The 17,406-nt window shown below is 42.8% G+C and overlaps 1 protein-coding gene across 1 annotated transcript in view; it reads left to right on the forward strand.

Annotated features, from left to right (window-relative positions):
- flrt1a (fibronectin leucine rich transmembrane protein 1a) overlaps positions 1-14,312 on the forward strand; it is a 109,048-nt gene extending 94,736 nt beyond the window's left edge. Inside the window, exon 2 of the mRNA XM_034177785.1 lies at positions 12,058-14,312. Coding sequence (XP_034033676.1) covers positions 12,128-14,194 — 2,067 coding nt within the window. The 5' untranslated portion in view covers positions 12,058-12,127 and the 3' untranslated portion in view covers positions 14,195-14,312. The remainder of the gene's footprint in view (positions 1-12,057) is intronic.
- The last annotated feature ends 3,094 nt before the right edge of the window (positions 14,313-17,406 follow it).

Here is a 17,406-nt window from a genome sequence, read left to right on the forward strand (position 1 = left end):
GCCGGAGTTTAGGTGTGAACCAGGGCTTGTCATTGTTATATCTCACCCTGGTGCGCTGTGGGATGATGCTGTCTTCACAGAAATGAATATATGACGTCACAGTGTCCGTGTAGTCATCTAGACTGTCTGTTGAAGCCTCAAACATATCCCAATCCATGGTGGCCAAGCACGCGCGTAGCTCCTCTACAGCTTCATTGCTCCACACTTTAGACGTCCTCACAACAGGTTTAGAGAGTTTAAGTCTCTGTCTGTACATGGGGATCAAGTGGACCATCACGTGATCTGAGAGTCCCAAAGCTGCATGGGCCACCGCGCGGTAGGCGCCGCTCACTGTCGTGTAACAATGATCTAACATGTTCCCTTCTCTGGTCGGGCATTTAACAAACTGTTTGTATTTTGGTAATTCCTGACTGAGATTCCCTTTGTTAAAATCACCGAGAATTATAACAAGAGAGTCCGGAAAGTCTCTCTCCACGCTCATAATCTGATCCGCGAGCGCGCGCTCGGCCTCGTGCACGTCCGCGCTCGGTGGAATATACACAGAGCAAAGTATGAAAGAGTTAAACTCACGTGGAGAGTAGAACGGTCTGCAGTTTATGAGGAGATATTCCAGATAGGGACAGCAGTGTTGGGAGATCACAGTCACATCGGAGCACCAGGCGTTGTTGATATAGAAGCAGAGTCCTCCACCTCTTGTTTTTCCACCAGAGAGTGCTCGGTCTCTGTCTGCGCGAAGGAGTCGGAATCCCTCTAGTTGGAGCGTGCAGTCCGGTGTCTGTGCATTTAAACACGTCTCTGTGAAGCACAGTACACAATACGTGTGTGTGTGTGTGTATAGCATACATACACACACAATGACAAATACCGAAAGAGCGTACATAATTAATGAATGAACTGAATTTTCAAAACATAACCAGACAAACAATGGTGCACAACACACAAGCCCGAAAGCAATAACAAAATCAGTAAACCTAAGTCTTCAAACTATAGCAAGCAATCTTATTACTCTTGTAAAGCCTTTTAAAGCCAACTAAAGTACCAAGTAATTTAATATTGATTGTCTGGACAAGTATTCAATCAATCAATTCAATCAATTTTTATTTATATAGCGCCAAATCACAACAAACAGTTGCCCCAAGGCGCTTTATATTGTAAGGCAAGGCCATACAATAATTACGTAAAAACCCCAACGGTCAAAACGACCCCCTGTGAGCAAGCACTTGACGACAGTGTGAAGGAAAAACTCCCTTTTAACAGGAAGAAACCTCCAGCAGAACCAGACTCAGGGAGGGGCAGTCTTCTGCTGGGACTGGTTGGGGCTGAGGGAGAGAACCAGGAAAAAGACATGCTGTGGAGGGGAGCAGAGATCAATCACTAATGATTAAATGCAGAGTGGTGCATACAGAGCAAAAAGAGAAAGAAACACTCAGTGCATCATGGGAACCCCCCAGCAGTCTAAGTCTACAGCAGCATAACTAAGGGATGGTTCAGGGTCACCTGATCCAGCCCTAACTATAAGCTTTAGCAAAAGGAAAGTTTTAAGCCTAATCTTAAAAGTAGAGAGGGTGTCTGTCTCCCTGATCTGAATTGGGAGCTGGTTCCACAGGAGAGGAGCCTGAAAGCTGAAGGCTCTGCCTTCCATTCTACTCTTACAAACCCTAGGAACTACAAGTAAGCCTACAGTCTGAGAGCGAAGCGCTCTATTGGGGTGATATGGTACTATGAGGTCCCTAAGATAAGATGGGACCTGATTATTCAAAACCTTATAAGTAAGAAGAAGAATTTTAAATTCTATTCTAGAATTAACAGGAAGCCATTGAAGAGAGGCCAATATGGGTGAGATATGCTCTCTCCTTCTAGTCCCCGTTAGTACTCTAGCTGCAGCATTTTGAATTAACTGAAGGCTTTTCAGGGAACTTTTAGGACAACCTGATAATAATGAATTACAATAGTCCAGCCTAGAGGAAATAAATGCATGAATTAGTTTTTCAGCATCACTCTGAGACAAGACCTTTCTAATTTTAGAGATATTGAGTAAATGCAAAAAAGCAGTTGTTTAAGCAGTATTAAACAAACATATTTGTTTAATATGCGCTTTGAATGACATATCCTGATCAAAAATGACTCCAAGATTTCTCACAGTATTACTAGAGGTCAGGGTAATGCCATCCAGAGTAAGGATCTGGTTAGACACCATGTTTCTAAGATTTGTGGGGCCAAGTACAATAACTTCAGTTTTATCTGAGTTTAAAAGCAGGAAATTAGAGGTCATCCATGTCTTTATGTCCGTAAGACAATCCTGCAGTATAGCTAATTGGTGTGTGTCCTCTGGCTTCATGGATAGATAAAGCTGGGTATCATCTGTGTAACAATGAAAATTTAAGCAATGCCGTCTAATAATACTGCCTAAGGGAAGCATGTATAAAGTGAATAAAATTGGTCCTAGCACAGAACCTTGTGGAACTCCATAATTAACCTTAGTCTGTGAAGAAGATTCCCCATTTACATGAACAAATTGTAATCTATTAGATAAATATGATTCAAACCACCGCAGCGCAGTGCCTTTAATACCTATGGCATGCTCTAATCTCTGTAATAAAAGTTTATGGTCAACAGTATCAAAAGCAGCACTTAGGTCTAACAGAACAAGCACAGAGATGAGTCCACTGTCTGAGGCCATAAGAAGATCATTTGTAACCTTCACTAATGCTGTTTCTGTACTATGATGAATTCTAAAACCTGACTGAAACTCTTCAAATAGACCATTCCTCTGCAGATGATCAGTTAGCTGTTTTACAACTACCCTTTCAAGAATTTTTGAGAGAAAAGGAAGGTTGGAGATTGGCCTATAATTAGCTAAGATAGCTGGGTCAAGTGATGGCTTTTTAAGTAATGGTTTAATTACTGCCACCTTAAAAGCCTGTGGTACATAGCCAACTAATAAAGATAGATTGATCATATTTAAGATCAAAGCATTAAATAATGGTAGGGCTTCCTTGAGCAGCCTGGTAGGAATGGGGTCTAATAGACATGTTGATGGTTTGGATGAAGTAACTAATGAAAATAACTCAGACAGAACAATCTGAGAGAAAGAGTCTAACCAAATACCGGCATCACTGAAAGCAGCCAAAGATAACGATACGTCTTTGGGATGGTTATGAGTACTTTTTTCTCTAATAGTTAAAATTTTATTAGCAAAGAAAGTCATGAAGTCATTACTAGTTAAAGTTAAAGGAATACTCGGCTCAATAGAGCTCTGACTCTTTGTCAGCCTGGCTACAGTGCTGAAAAGAAACCTGGGGTTGTTCTTATTTTCTTCAATTAGTGATGAGTAGTAAGATGTCCTAGCTTTACAGAGGGCTTTTTTTTATAGAGCAACAGACTCTTTTTCCAGGCTAAGTGAAGATCTTCTAAATTAGTGAGACGCCATTTCCTCTCCAACTTACGGGTTATCTGCTTTAAGCTGTGAGTTATACCACGGAGTCAGGCATTTCTGATTTAAAGCTCTCTTTTTCAGAGGAGCTACAGCATCAAAAGTTGTCTTCAATGAGGATGTAAAACTATTGACGAGATACTCTATCTCACTTACAGAGTTTAGGTAGCTACTCTGCACTGTGTTGGTATATGGCATTAGAGAACATAAAGAAGGAATCATATCCTTAAACCTAGTTACAGCGCTTTCTGAAAGACTTGTAGTGTAATGAAACTTATTCCCCACTGCTGGGTAGTCCATCAGAGTAAATGTAAATGTTATTAAGAAATGATCAGACAGAAGGGAGTTTTCAGGGAATACTGTTAAGTCTTCAATTTCCATACCATAAGTCAGAACAAGATCTAAGATATGATTAAAGTGGTGGGTGGACTCATTTACATTTTGAGCAAAGCCAATTGAGTCTAATAATAGATTAAATGCAGTGTTGAGGCTGTCATTCTCAGCATCTGTGTGGATGTTAAAATCGCCCACTATAATTATCTTATCTGAGCTAAGCACTAAGTCAGACAAAAGGTCTGAAAATTCACAGAGAAACTCACAGTAACGACCAGGAGGACGATAGATAACAACAAATAAAACTGGTTTTTGGGACTTCCAATTTGGATGGACAAGACTAAGAATCAAGCTTTCAAATGAATTAAAGCTCTGTCTGGGTTTTTGATTAATTAATAAGCTGGAATGGAAGATTGCTGCTAATCCTCCGCCTCGGCCCGTGCTACGAGCGTTCTGGCAGTTAGTGTGACTCGGGGGTGTTGACTCAGAAATATGGTTTCATGCTGAGAAAGAGAACTACAGATGCAATGTTTGCTCTGAAAATACTGATGGAGAAGACTAGAGAAAGCCAGAAGGAGTTACAGTGTGTGTTTGTGGATTTAGAGAAAGCTTATGATAGGGTGCCAAGAGAAGAGTTGTGGTATTGTATGAGAAAGTCTGGAGAGGCAGAGCCGTATGTGAGGGTAGTGCAGGACATGTACAAGAATAGTGTGACAGCAGTGAGGAATAACAGACTCATTCAAGGTAGAGGTGGGATTACACCAAAGACCAGCTCTGAGTCCTTTCTTGTTTGCAATGGAGATGAACGGGTTGACAGATGAGATGTGGACTATGATGTTTGCAGATGACATTGTGATCTGTAGTGAGAGTAGACAGCAGGTTGAGTCTAGCCTGGAAAGGTGGAGATATTCTCTGGCAAGCAGGGGAATGAAAGTCAGTAGGATCAAGACTGAGCACGTGTGTGTGAATGAGAGTGAGCCCAGAGTAGAGGTGGTGAAATTAGATGAATTTAAATATTTGGGATCAACTGTCCAAAGTAATGGTGAGTGTGGTCAAGAGGTGAAGAAGAGCGTGCAGGCAGGGTGGAGAAAGGTGGCAGGAGTGATCTGTGACCAAAGAATATCAGCAAGAGTGAAGGGGAAATTCCACAAGACAGTAGTGAGACCAGCTATGTTGTATGGCTTAGAGACGGTGGCACTAAACAAAAAGACAGGAGGCAGAGCTGAAGATGTTGCAATTCTCTTTGAGAGTGACGAGGATGGACAGGATTAGGAATGAACATATCAGGACAGCTCAGGTGGGTCGGTTTGGAGACTAAATCGGAGAGGTGTGATTGAGATGGTTTGGCATGCTCCCTGACCTGACCACAGGAAGACATAATAAGGGCATATCGGTCACGTTATTCTTAGTTTGCTGAACAAAATCAAAGACAACTGGGAACCTACATCTAACTAGTACACAATAATAATAATAATAATAGTTTTCCACTGTTTGAAATTGTAACACAAAGGGTGTCATTGTTGTTGTGCTGTTTTGATTAGTGGAATTTTAGTATTCAGTTTCATATCATTTGTAAGCGATTTTGATTATGAACTCTGTCAGATGCTCTTTCCACTTTTGTTATATGCATTGTTCTGGTTTCTCTTCCATGTGTTCGGCCATCTGGTCTCTTTTTTGCCTCGACACACCTGTCCTCTGTAATCACACACCTGTCTCTGTTTAAACATTCTAACCACTGTGTATCAGTTTCTAGTCCTTGGTGGTTCGTGTTGTTTGATTAAGGTTGAACACTTTGTCGATTTACGTCATTTATGTCTTGAGGCCATATTGAATCTGTGCACCACATCATCTGGTTGAATCATGCCAAGTTAAGGCTTTACATTGCAGGACATTAAACCTTCACACCACGTCACATGTAACCTAGCCTTCCCGCATCACCAAGTTGTCACACCATGCCACGCCTCACTTCATGTCATGTCCATCCCAGCCATGACAGACCTCACCAGAAGTATCTATGTCAACTATTCTCATCATCATCCTCACCATGCCTGCCAAATCCAAATGAAGGAAGAAATGAAACATTATGTAGAGTATAATGATTACATTTACTTAGACGAATTGGAGGTCTTGGAACGCGCCAACATGAGCAGCATGTACAACGTTCTTGGCGAAAGGTGCCTTCATTGGCTTGGCCACGTCTGGAGAATGGATCCGGGCCACATTCCTAAAGCTCTACTGTACAGTGAGCTGGCAGAGGGCACTTGTTTGGCTGGTTGTCCACGCCTGCACTTCAAGGGTGTCTGCAAGAAGGACATGAAAATGTGCAGCATCAATGTCAACATGTGGGAGCAGTGTGCAGAGGACCGTACAGTCTGTGCCGTACTATCAGAACATGTGCACGGAGGGCTGTGCAGGAGAGGAACCAAGGCCTTGCTGAGCAGCGACCTCGGAGGAAGGAGCAACAGCGGCGGCCTCGGCAGGCATCACAGTGCACATGCAACAAATGCAGCAGAGATTGTCACTCGCGCATTGGACTGATAAGTCATACACGCAGGTGCAGATAGAAACTAAAGAAAAAAATTTCCTGTATATTTGTATCATTTGTGTCAGTAGCATGGCCCAAGTAGAGGGTCACCCCTTTGAGTCTGGTCTGCTTGAGGTTTCTTCCTCAGGTCATCAGCTGTGTTGTGATTTGGCGCTATATAAATGAAATAAATTAAAACGGAATTGAAAAAGTGTAAAAAAAAAACCAAACAAACAAAAAAGCAAAAAACAAACTGGACACTTGTCACGCTACACTATCGTCTCCCACAGACGGACAGATAATTACATATTAATTTTGCCTGTGTGAGTTATATTTTGCAATCTACTTTTATTGAAAATGTCAAATTGCTGTTAATCTCCAACTAAGCAGAGTGAGGCCCAGTGAGAGAGACACACACACACACATATATATATATATATATATATATATATATATATATATATATATATATATATATATATATATTTTACTGCAAGAAAAATAAACTTGCAGCCAAACTGGATCTTGTTAGAAATATTTTCTTTTTTGTGTTTCCTGACATCATGCACTATAAACATTATTTTCTGTATTTATCACTTTCTCCCCGGTTGTCACTTTCATCTTCGTAAGAATAATTTTATTTAAAGGTCTTAAAAAAAAACCCTATGTATCCAACAAAAATTGCTTTTGGTGGAAGGGAATAAATTTGTCCCACCTCACGTTTATATCTTGGAATATGGATAATGAAGAAATAAACATGCTAATTGTTGTATATAAACTTGCTCAGCCACAGCAGAGTTGTCACTCATTTGGTTAATTGTCACGCTGCCTCACAGAACCTTGCGGGACTCCTGTAATCTCCATCAGAGCTGACCAGCTCTGGCAGAACGCTGCAGATTTGTGAGCTGATCAATACTTCCGCTGCATTATGTTTGCTGTTGTGTGGCTTTTAACGTTTCTGACTAATGGCTCTGGTTATTGAGGACCACGATGGTTTCAAGTTGTCACCACTCATTGCAATTTATCACTTTAGAACTGCTATGACTCAATCAGGAACAACAGCTTCAGCTGCCAAACGTTGTGAGCTTTGCTTTGTTTCTATAACAAACCTGCTTTATCACAATATTTCCATGATTTTTTTTTTTAAAGTCACACCTTTTATTTAAGGTATTTAAACCAAGTGAGAGTGTGAGTTGTTAAACTACAGGCTGTTCCATAAACACTGAAGGCAGGAGTTGAAGGCAGCTCTCAAAACCTCAGTGACTGTGCAAGAAGTAGACGAGTGAGGGAAGCCACCAACACACCCACGACAACACTGAATCACCAGCACTTCTGTGGTGGTGATTTGTGAATCTGTGCATAGTGGAATTTTTTTCAGTTGCATGATTGGTTACACAGCTTCATGGTGGAGTGGAACAGAGAACTAGTGATGCAACAGACAAAATTTGCACAGTGTGTAGTTTCTCCAATCACCACCACAGAAGCCTATAACTCCTACAGAGTTGTCAAGGGTTTGATTGGTGACTATTGGTTGTCATCTGGACCTAGCTGCCCGCACAAGCAGGGTGATGCTGGAGGAGAAAAAAAATTTTAAAACCCAAATCTATCACCAAAAACCATGTTTAAAAGAAAAACAACTTAAATATTTACATTGTTGTGCAAAAACTGCATTGTCTCCTCAGCAACCACCCCCCCCCCCCCCCCCCCCCCAGCATGTGTGACTTCTGCCTAGTCTAGTATCTGTGCACCTCTTCTCACCACTAGGGGCAGTGCTACCTACAGTTCTAGAAATCATAGTGTGGAAGCCCAAAATAACCAGAATAGCCTTTATTCACCAAGTATCTTCAAAGCATTACAAGGAATTTGATTTCGGTTTGAACTGTACTCTCTCTGTACAAACATGCATAAATTAACACTATTCACTAAATAATTACATCCACCAAGGACGTAATACAATAATCTGCATTTATTTATTTATTTGTCTGTCTGTCTGTTAGCAGGATTACGTCAAAACTACTGCACAGATTTTGGCGAAATTGTCACCACAGGTAGATATTAGGTCATGGAAGACTCCACTGAATTTTGGAGGTGACCCAGATCCGGTTTGACGAATGTCAGAAATCTCCGATTGCTGTTGCTCACAATAAAAATGGTGCAAATAATGTATGTGATAGAAAATGTGCAAAGAAGAAATGGACAAACCGAGTGAGGTTCTACATGAGGTATTTTACGGCAGGTTAAGTTGTTCTCTAGCATGATAAGAAGTCAGGCAGCTTCAGCCTGTTATCATAGCATCATGTGCTGAAATGAATGTTTCTCAATGTAATTTTTATTAAAAAAAATGCTCCATGGAGGTAATTTGTATTAAAGCAGGGTGTACTTTTTATCATTAATTTTTTTTTTTTTTTTTTTTTTTTTTTGCATTTTCACATTTTTTTTGCAAGATATTTGTTAAGAAAATGGTTCCATTTGGAAAACAAAAAACAGCAGCAGTAGTTGGATATAGGTTGGTAAAGGCTTTTATAAATAAACACCAGTTTGATTGTAAGACTGGAAATGGGGCATGTCATTTATTCTGCCATAAGCAGAAAAATAAATACAGCAAATAATAATAATAAAAAAAACAAACTAAAAACACTTTCACAAAACAATTTTCATGGCTGGATAAGATCATCAGGAAATCCTGCTCTGTCCTCTGGACTGTGTGCAGGAGGTGGGGGACAGGAGGGTCCTGGCTAAACTTACATCTATGCTGGACCACGAGTGTCACCCCCTGCTGGACGTTCTGTCTGCTCTGGAGAGCAGTTTCAGTGACAGACTCATCCACCCTCGCTGTGTGAGGGAGAGATTCCGCAGATCGTTTCTCGGCTGCTGTCAGACTGTACAATGAACAATGCTAGTACTGTGGTAACCATAGCAACCAGGTCATTAAACATGTCATTACCTGCTGTATTTATTAGGTGCAATAATTTAACTTATGGTGCAAACTCAAGTCACTTTACATATATTACATATTACATATATATATTACTTATATTTTAACCTGTCCATATTGTAAATATCAGAGTAACTTGTCGTACATTTCACGCTGAAGTCACTTTATCTGATCACTTTTACATCCTGACAGTGTATATCATCCCGGCAGTGCAGCATTGAACTGAACAATGGTAGCCTTAGCTTTACCCGGCACTCAGTGCTTTTTTTAGTCCTTGTTTTTTAAGAGATACTTGTTTGTTTTATTGCATGCCCTTCTGTCTACTCCTACTGTTCTATGCTGCGATGTGACACTGAAATTTCCCCATTGAGGGATGAATAAAGGCTTTCTTATCTTATCTTATCATGGACATTTTTGAGTAGAACTGTCAAGAGGTGGGGAAAAAAGAAGTTAGAATAATTTAAGTTAAATGAAATAATGTAGCTACCTAACAACACCAAAACCTTGTTGTGGCTGGCGTGCCTGGCTGGCTTTTGTGTGTCTTCTGTTTCTGTCTTTTGGTTTTCCTCCCAGGTGGTGCGCTTTTGGGACTGAGTGGCTGTGTAGCTGAGTTTATCAGGACCTCACCCTGATCACCTGAGGCTGATCACGTGCAGCTCGTCAGGACTCACAGCTGTGGTGCATCTACACGGATTGGAACATGGTGGCATTTAAGTCTGGAGTGCACAGTGTGTGTTTGCCAGAGACTCGACCTTGTGACCAGACGGGTGAGATCGTCGTCTCTAGAGCCATCTCCCATCAGTGGATGCAGAGAACGTCCAGGTTTGATGCATAGTCTGTGAAAGAGGAGAGGGTGAGGTCTCACGCTCGTCAGCACACTTCCTGAGGTACGTTTGGTTTTGTGACTAACATTTATACAGTCCGTAAATGTGGTGTCCCTCACACCTTATTATATTGAGCTGTATGTTGGTCGTTTAAATCAGCTTCCACTGCAGTGGAGTTTTGTGAACAGGGTGTTCTATGGCTGAAGGGTGGGAAGCTGATTTGCAATTAAGCCAGGAAGTGTTTGCTGTTTGTACACCTTTGAGTGGTCTCTCTGTGTGTTGAGTGTGGACTCACATAATGATTTCTTCTTTCACAGACTTGGTTTGTCGCGGCCACCTGGGGGGTGTCAGCGGGGTCCTTGGGTCCGAACAGTTTTCTGGCTCCGGACCGTTAGCGCTGCTGGGAGCGCACCGCAATCCACCACGCCAGACCGCGCACTCTTTTGTTGTTTTCGTATCACTTCACTGTTATGTTTATTAAACTCTGTTATCCTTTGTACCGTGCTCTGCTTATTTCATACTGGGTCCTTCAAACGCTGGTCGGTTCTCCGGGCTGCGTCCGACACATAAACCTTTTAATTAAGTTTGTCCAACATAATAATATGAAGCAAATAAAGTATACAAATCCATTTAACTTGACACTTTGCTAAATGCTAGTCGTACTATAAAATTTTATATATAATATATATATAATATAATTATTTTTATAGTGGTTTGTCAACAATGCCTGAGCAGGAATTACTTTAAAAAGACAAATTGTTGCCTTTTAATTTTATTTATTTTTTAAAGTTGAGCAGCGCTTTTATTTTAGACTGTGCTCTGGAGGCAGGGAGCACATCAGTGCATAAAAAGCCCCCTAAAGCTGGAGTGAAAATGGGCCATTAGCAAAGTGCTTCAATGGACCAGGGTAACGGTATTTAGAAACTGTCAGCTGAATGCAACCTTTGAACCGATGCATGGGTTTAGTTGCTATGATGATCGTAGACATCGTTGCACATCTCTCTGCAGACGCCATTCAAACAGCGAGTACTTCAAAAGCATTGCTACGTGCACACACTGGGGTGAGACGACATGCAACTTCACCGCCTGCAACAAACATCTGCACGCCGCAGGTTCACCAGGCTGCTGCTTACTCAGCGTGCAGTGTGACCCACCTCCACGCCAGCATGCACCTGGATACTCAGACTGTTCACATAAATCGTTGTTGTCACCCCGCTGACATCCTCCCGTGCTAACTGCAGGGGAGGACTGCGGTTAAAAGCATGAAGTCCGACATTATCTGCTATATCATGCTGGACTTAAAATATTCTCCTTGAGTTGACTGACTGAACAAAAAAAAAAAAAAAAATTAAATCCCCCTGTCATTGAGTGTCAGCTGATGATGACTGCTCTATATTGAAAAAAAAAAAAGTTGTTCCTTCTTGATAATGAAAAGTATATTTAGTTCTGCCTCACTAATGAACCCATCTGCTGGCAATTCCTAATGCAGCTGTGGAGCCTCTCGTACCCGCTTAAAAGATTTAGACTCAGAGTATTCTGAAGGCTCACAAATCTTAATTCTAAAAGTAGGATAGAATTAAGACTCTTAAGACTAAATATTATCTTTCACAAACAGTACAATAAACACCCAAGCAGTAGTTTTATGACCCAATGGGGTATCTGGGATTACTGCTGTTAATGCCACATAATAGGCAAAATCTGTGTATTTCTGTGTGTGCTTTTTGTCATAATGTTGTGATGAAAATCCTTGCGGATGCATCTATGCGTGCACGTGTCCCTGATGATGATTAGTAAATGAAGAAACAGTCTTCTTATTCAATGCATTCTGCTTGTCGTTTCTGTTCATGTCTCCTAATTGCACTGTTTTCTTAGAGAACAATCATTTTGTGCAACTGTAACATATTTCTGATTTGATTTTTGCCGTAACGGTCTATTCACATGTGACTGTTAACTAATTAATTAGTGCATCGGCGCCAACGGTAATTTCGTGTTCCTTTCTCTCTCACAGGGTGGAGGTCAGAGGATTTCAGCTTATCACGAGGATTTGAGGATTAAAAACAGCACCGGAAAAGAAAACAATGCTCCTGATGACTATAATGGCACCTGGAGGTGATGCAAAATTGCAGTTGTGGCGCCTGCTGCTGTTCCTTTGCGTGACTCTCAGTGCTAGCGTGCTTCACTTGGCTGCAGCTTCGGCCCAAGGGTTCATTGGTGAGAGGGACATGTTATGCCCATCTGTTTGCAGGTGTGATGAGGACTTTATCTATTGTAATGATCGTGGCCTGAGCTCCATCCCATCACTACCACCTTCTGCATCTGTGCTTTACCTTCAGAATAACCATATTAATAACCCTGGCCTGCCCACCTCCTTGGAGCACCATCTTGCTGTCCATGTGGTTTACCTCTATGACAATGAGTTGGATGAATTCCCCATGCACCTTCCACCATCTGTCCGTGAATTACATTTGCAGGACAACAACATCCGTACTATTCCTCGTAGTGCTTTGGCTCGGATGCCCTTGCTAGAGAAGCTCCACCTGGATGACAACTCTATTTCCACTGTCAGCATTGAGGACCAGGCTTTCGCTGACAATCCCCGGTTGCGTCTGCTTTTCCTTTCACGTAATCACTTATCCAGCATCCCCTCAGGGCTTCCTGCCTCTTTGGAAGAACTCCGTCTGGATGACAACCGAATCTCCACTATTCCAACACATGCCTTTAGAGGTCTCTCTTCACTTCGCTGTCTTGTCCTGGATGGGAACCTTTTGGCAAATCAGCGTATTGCAGATGACACGTTCTCCCGCCTTTCCAACCTGACAGAGCTGTCACTAGTCCGTAACTCCCTCCAGACCCCACCTGTGAACTTGCCAAGTGCCCATCTGCAGCGTCTGTCTCTACAGGATAATGCTATGACTCATATACCTCGTGGTTCCTTAGATGGCATGCACAGACTGCAGAGGCTTGATCTGTCAGGAAACAATCTGACCACTCTGCCGAGGGGTCTGTTTAAAGATCTTGATAATCTGGGACAGCTGCTAGTGCGAGGGAATCCTTGGCACTGTGGCTGTAATTTGCGCTGGCTGTTTGAGTGGCTGCGCACTCGTGGTAACTCCATCACTGTCAGAGGTCTCACCTGTCATGGGCCTGACAAAGTGCGAGACTTGGCTTTAACAGACTTGAGTAGTGAGATGGAGGAATGCGAAGTGGTGAGGACAACTGGGAACAGAGACAGAGTCAGTGGAGGAGCTGTAGATAGCTCAACCACTCTTGCACCACCACAGGGCTCCCTTTTCACCCTTCGTTCCAAGAGACCAGGCTTGGGGATTCCTGACTCTGGATTGGACTACACCCTTGGCAGCAGTGGGGTGGGGAAGAGCCTAGCGCTCAATGTGAAGCCTCTTTCTCACAACAGTGTCCGTGTTACTTGGAGCGTGGCTCAAGCCAGCTCCTCGTTCAGGCTCAGCTGGCTCAGACTTGGCATTGGTAATGCCATGGGATCAATCACAGAGACACTGGTCCGAGGTGACAGGCGAGAGTACCTGTTAACATCCCTGCAACCGCGCTCCAGTTACATTATTTGTATGGTGCCAATGCCTGCTAGTTCAGAAAACAAAGGAAGAGTATCTGGAGAAGCTGAATCAGATGAAGCTCTGGTGTGTGCAAAAGCTGAAACGTCAGACCTCAACACGTTGGATGGGAATGAGGAGGATGACAATTCACAGCAGATGAGTGCGTTGCCACTGGCTGGGATTATTGGTGGAGCTTCTGCTATTGTATCTTTGGCTCTTATTTTTGGCGTCTTCTGTTGGTACGGACATAGAACTGGGCATCTATGTTCCCGTGACCACTACACTCGAAGCAGCTCCAGAAAAAACAAGAACTACGATGATTATATTGAGTCGGGCACCAAGAAGGACAATACCATCTTGGAAATCCGAGGTCCAGGATTTCAGATGACTCCTATGGCCACTTGCCAGTCCCTGCAGCCTAAACCTCTACGAGAAGATTACATCATTCATACCATATTCCCTTCCAATGGCAGTGGCCTGTACAAAGGTGCCACCCGTGTTTCTAACGCAGCGCATGGCACAAATCGGGGCTATCGAGAAGCAGGGATCCCAGATATAGACTATTGTTACACATGATGCACCAGGTCCTATTCAGAGTGTTATTGGTAAAACTGTATAGATGCACAAAATCCCTTCGCATGGACACTTCTGAAGCACCCCTCTGTGCCTTCTTCTTCTGGTCTCTCATTCCAAATCACCTGCTGTTCACTGCACGGAGAGTATGTGATTAACGGGCTCTGATGCCGTCTGGGAACTGCTCGCCATGGGAGGCAGCAACAGCATCAGCAGCCATTGCCCCAGGTGTAAATGCAGAGCTAACTGTTTCTTCACCCTTCCAGTAATGGCCTGTCTGTGTGTTGTCTCTTCTGCTACTTTCCTGTGACGTGTAAGCAAAGAATGTATTCACGACGGAAATGTCAAACTTTGCATTGGTGCAGTCAGAGTTTCTCTGCCTCATACAGGTGCCACAGCATTCAGTTCGATATGGAAGAACGAATGATGAGCAACAGACGTTTTTAGGTGCCAGTTTCCTGCTCACCAGTCATATACAGTATGTAGTGTCATCACTGTTCCAAATGCCTCAACTATATTGATGTGCCCTATCAGCTATCCAAGGAAAGGGCTTTGTAAAGCTGTGAATTGTCCTATTTCCAATGACCCAGTAACCACTTGTCTTAAAAGTAGGCTTGTTATTATCTTATTCAGTAGACTGCTGAGTGAAGATCTTATCGGGACTGGTCCATCTTGGTCATACCTCTAGTGATCATTTGCCTGAGTTCAGTATTGTAACGTTGCATCACCTGAGATGCAGCACAAGCGTGTAGATAATTTGCGTAGATACCGACCGGGCTGTGTTTGAAAAATGCTTTGCTATTTTTTTATCAGTGCTTTGTTTAGTAATCAGATCCTGCACACCTCTTTTTATTCATTTTGTTGTCTAACGTGCTGGTTTACGAGGTCTCTTAGATAATAAACCAACCCTTTTTTTTTAACAACTATGTGGATTTGAATGACGTGCGATTACACCAATCATGCTTGAACCCTCGTGCGCATGCGTGAGTTTTTTCACGCGTGTCGGTGACGTCATCTCCCTGTGGGCAGGCCTTGAGTGAGATGTGGTCCCGCCCTCTCGGCTGAATTCCTTTGTTTCACACGCTGCTCGAGACGGCGCGCGTTGCTTTATCAAAATTTTTTCTGGACCTGTGAGGAATATCCGAGTGGACACTATTCGAGAAATTAAGCTGGTTTTCGGTGAAAAGTTTAACGGCTGATGAGAGATTATGGGGTGTTTCTGTCGGTGTAAGGACTTCCCACGGAGCGGGATGTCCTGCAGCGCTTCCAGGCGCCGTCGTCGGCCTGTTTCGAGCTGAAAACATCCTAATTTAAGGCTTAATTCACCCAGGACGTCGTGAGAGAACAGAGAAGATTCAGAAGAGGCCGGCATGAGGACTTTATGCGGACATTCCACTGTTTAAGGACATTTTTTAATGAAAGACGTGCGCGCAAATTCGCAGAGTCGTTTCCGTGACAACTCGGCGAATCTGTGTGCGCCGCGACAGGAAAAACACCTCCGTGTTGAAAACTATTTGTAAAATTCAGGCGGCTTTTGATGGCTTTCAACAAGTAACTGAGAAATTGTTTAACAGCTTGGGCATGTTCCAACTTGTCCGTTAAGGTTTCCAACGGAGGTGTTTTTCCTGTTGCGACCCCCTGTGGTTGGGTCCGGCCCGACATGCGACTCTGCCCGCACGTTCTTTCATTACAAAATGTCCGTTAACAATGGAATGTCCGAATAAACGCCTCATGCCGACTTCTTCTGAAAGTTCTCTGTTCTGGGTCAACAGAGCCTGAAATGTGGAAGTTTTCAACTTGAAACAGCGAGACGCTGCTGCCTCGAAGCGCAGATCGCCGTCAGGCGCCGTGGGCCGTCCTTACGGCGACACTACCAGACCAAAATCTCTCAGCCGTTAAAATTTTTACCGAAAACCAGCTGAATTTATCAAATGGTGTCCACTCAGTTGTGCCTTACAGTTTTGAAAAAAATTTGATCAAACAAAGCAGCAGTCTCTGAGCCATTCCTAAACAATGAAAAAATCGACGAGAGGGTGGGCGACTCCTCACTCAAAGACTGCCCACAGGCGAATGACGTAACCGACAGGCGTGAAAAAACTCTTGCATGCCCACGAGGGTTCAAGCATGTCTGATGTAATCACACGTTTTTCAAATCCATATGGTTTTTGAATAAAAATAATAAGGTCGGATACTTTTCTAATAGACCTCGTATGTCTCTTTCTTTTACACCTGCAAGTCTGACGTCAGTGTTGAAACGCTGCTTTCAATGAAGACAAAAATGTATTGTTTCACCCATACAGGAGGATAAAGGAACATCCTGATGCTTTTCTGCAACTTTGTGTTTTTTGTGTCTGTGTTGATGTGTTTTGGTTCTAAAGTGTTTCCAGATGAATCCACAGTGGCTGAAATGTGGACCCTCCGGTGTGAGGCGGCAAACCGTTAACACTGTTGACCCGCACTGTGGCGGCCGGGCTGTGGCGGATACACGGCGTCGGTTTGGAAGTCGTACAGATGTACCAATGTTTGTTTTAGCAGCGGGGAAGACCTCTGCTCATCCCACCCTTTTTTATGACTGAGCAGCACTAAAAATGTAAATGCATTAGCATTTAGCAGTGAGCAGGGATAAATGTAATGACAAGCAGGGGAGTCGGAGGGTAAGGAAACATCTCCAGGCGCGGAGAAAGATGCAGAATTGATGGCGCTGGTGCAATGCCGTTCACCCATGCATAAATCTATTTGTCATATTCCACTTCTCCCCTTGGGTTTAATATTGTCCATCGGTTGTTTACTGCTGTGTTGCTTCCAAAGGGGAAACCAATTGTGCTTCCTTGACTGTTGTGTCTGCTGGAGTTTTATGCTGGTGGCAGACAATCTGTCAGTGGAATGTATATTTTACCTGGCTTAAACAAATGGCATCCTTCTGGCTAATTCTGTTTTTGGGGAATGTTAATGTTGTGTAACTGCTGTTTTATAGTTAATCTATTCAAAAGTCGTCTTTCCTCGTCATTTGTATAAATAAAACCATGGCTACAGCCAAGTGAATATTTTTTTTTTCTGGTGAAATTATAGAATGTAACGGTACTATAAATTTCCTGAAAAAAAAAAAAAAAAAAAAATTGTGAACCTGAGATGTGTGTGTGGAAGTTGCATTATGAATTCATCTTTAGTGGGGATCAATAAAAGTTTTATAAACTTGTTACAACTGCAAGCTGTCA

This window comes from Thalassophryne amazonica, chromosome 9 (genome assembly GCF_902500255.1).
Source record: "Thalassophryne amazonica chromosome 9, fThaAma1.1, whole genome shotgun sequence".
Taxonomy (NCBI): Eukaryota; Metazoa; Chordata; class Actinopteri; order Batrachoidiformes; family Batrachoididae; genus Thalassophryne; species Thalassophryne amazonica.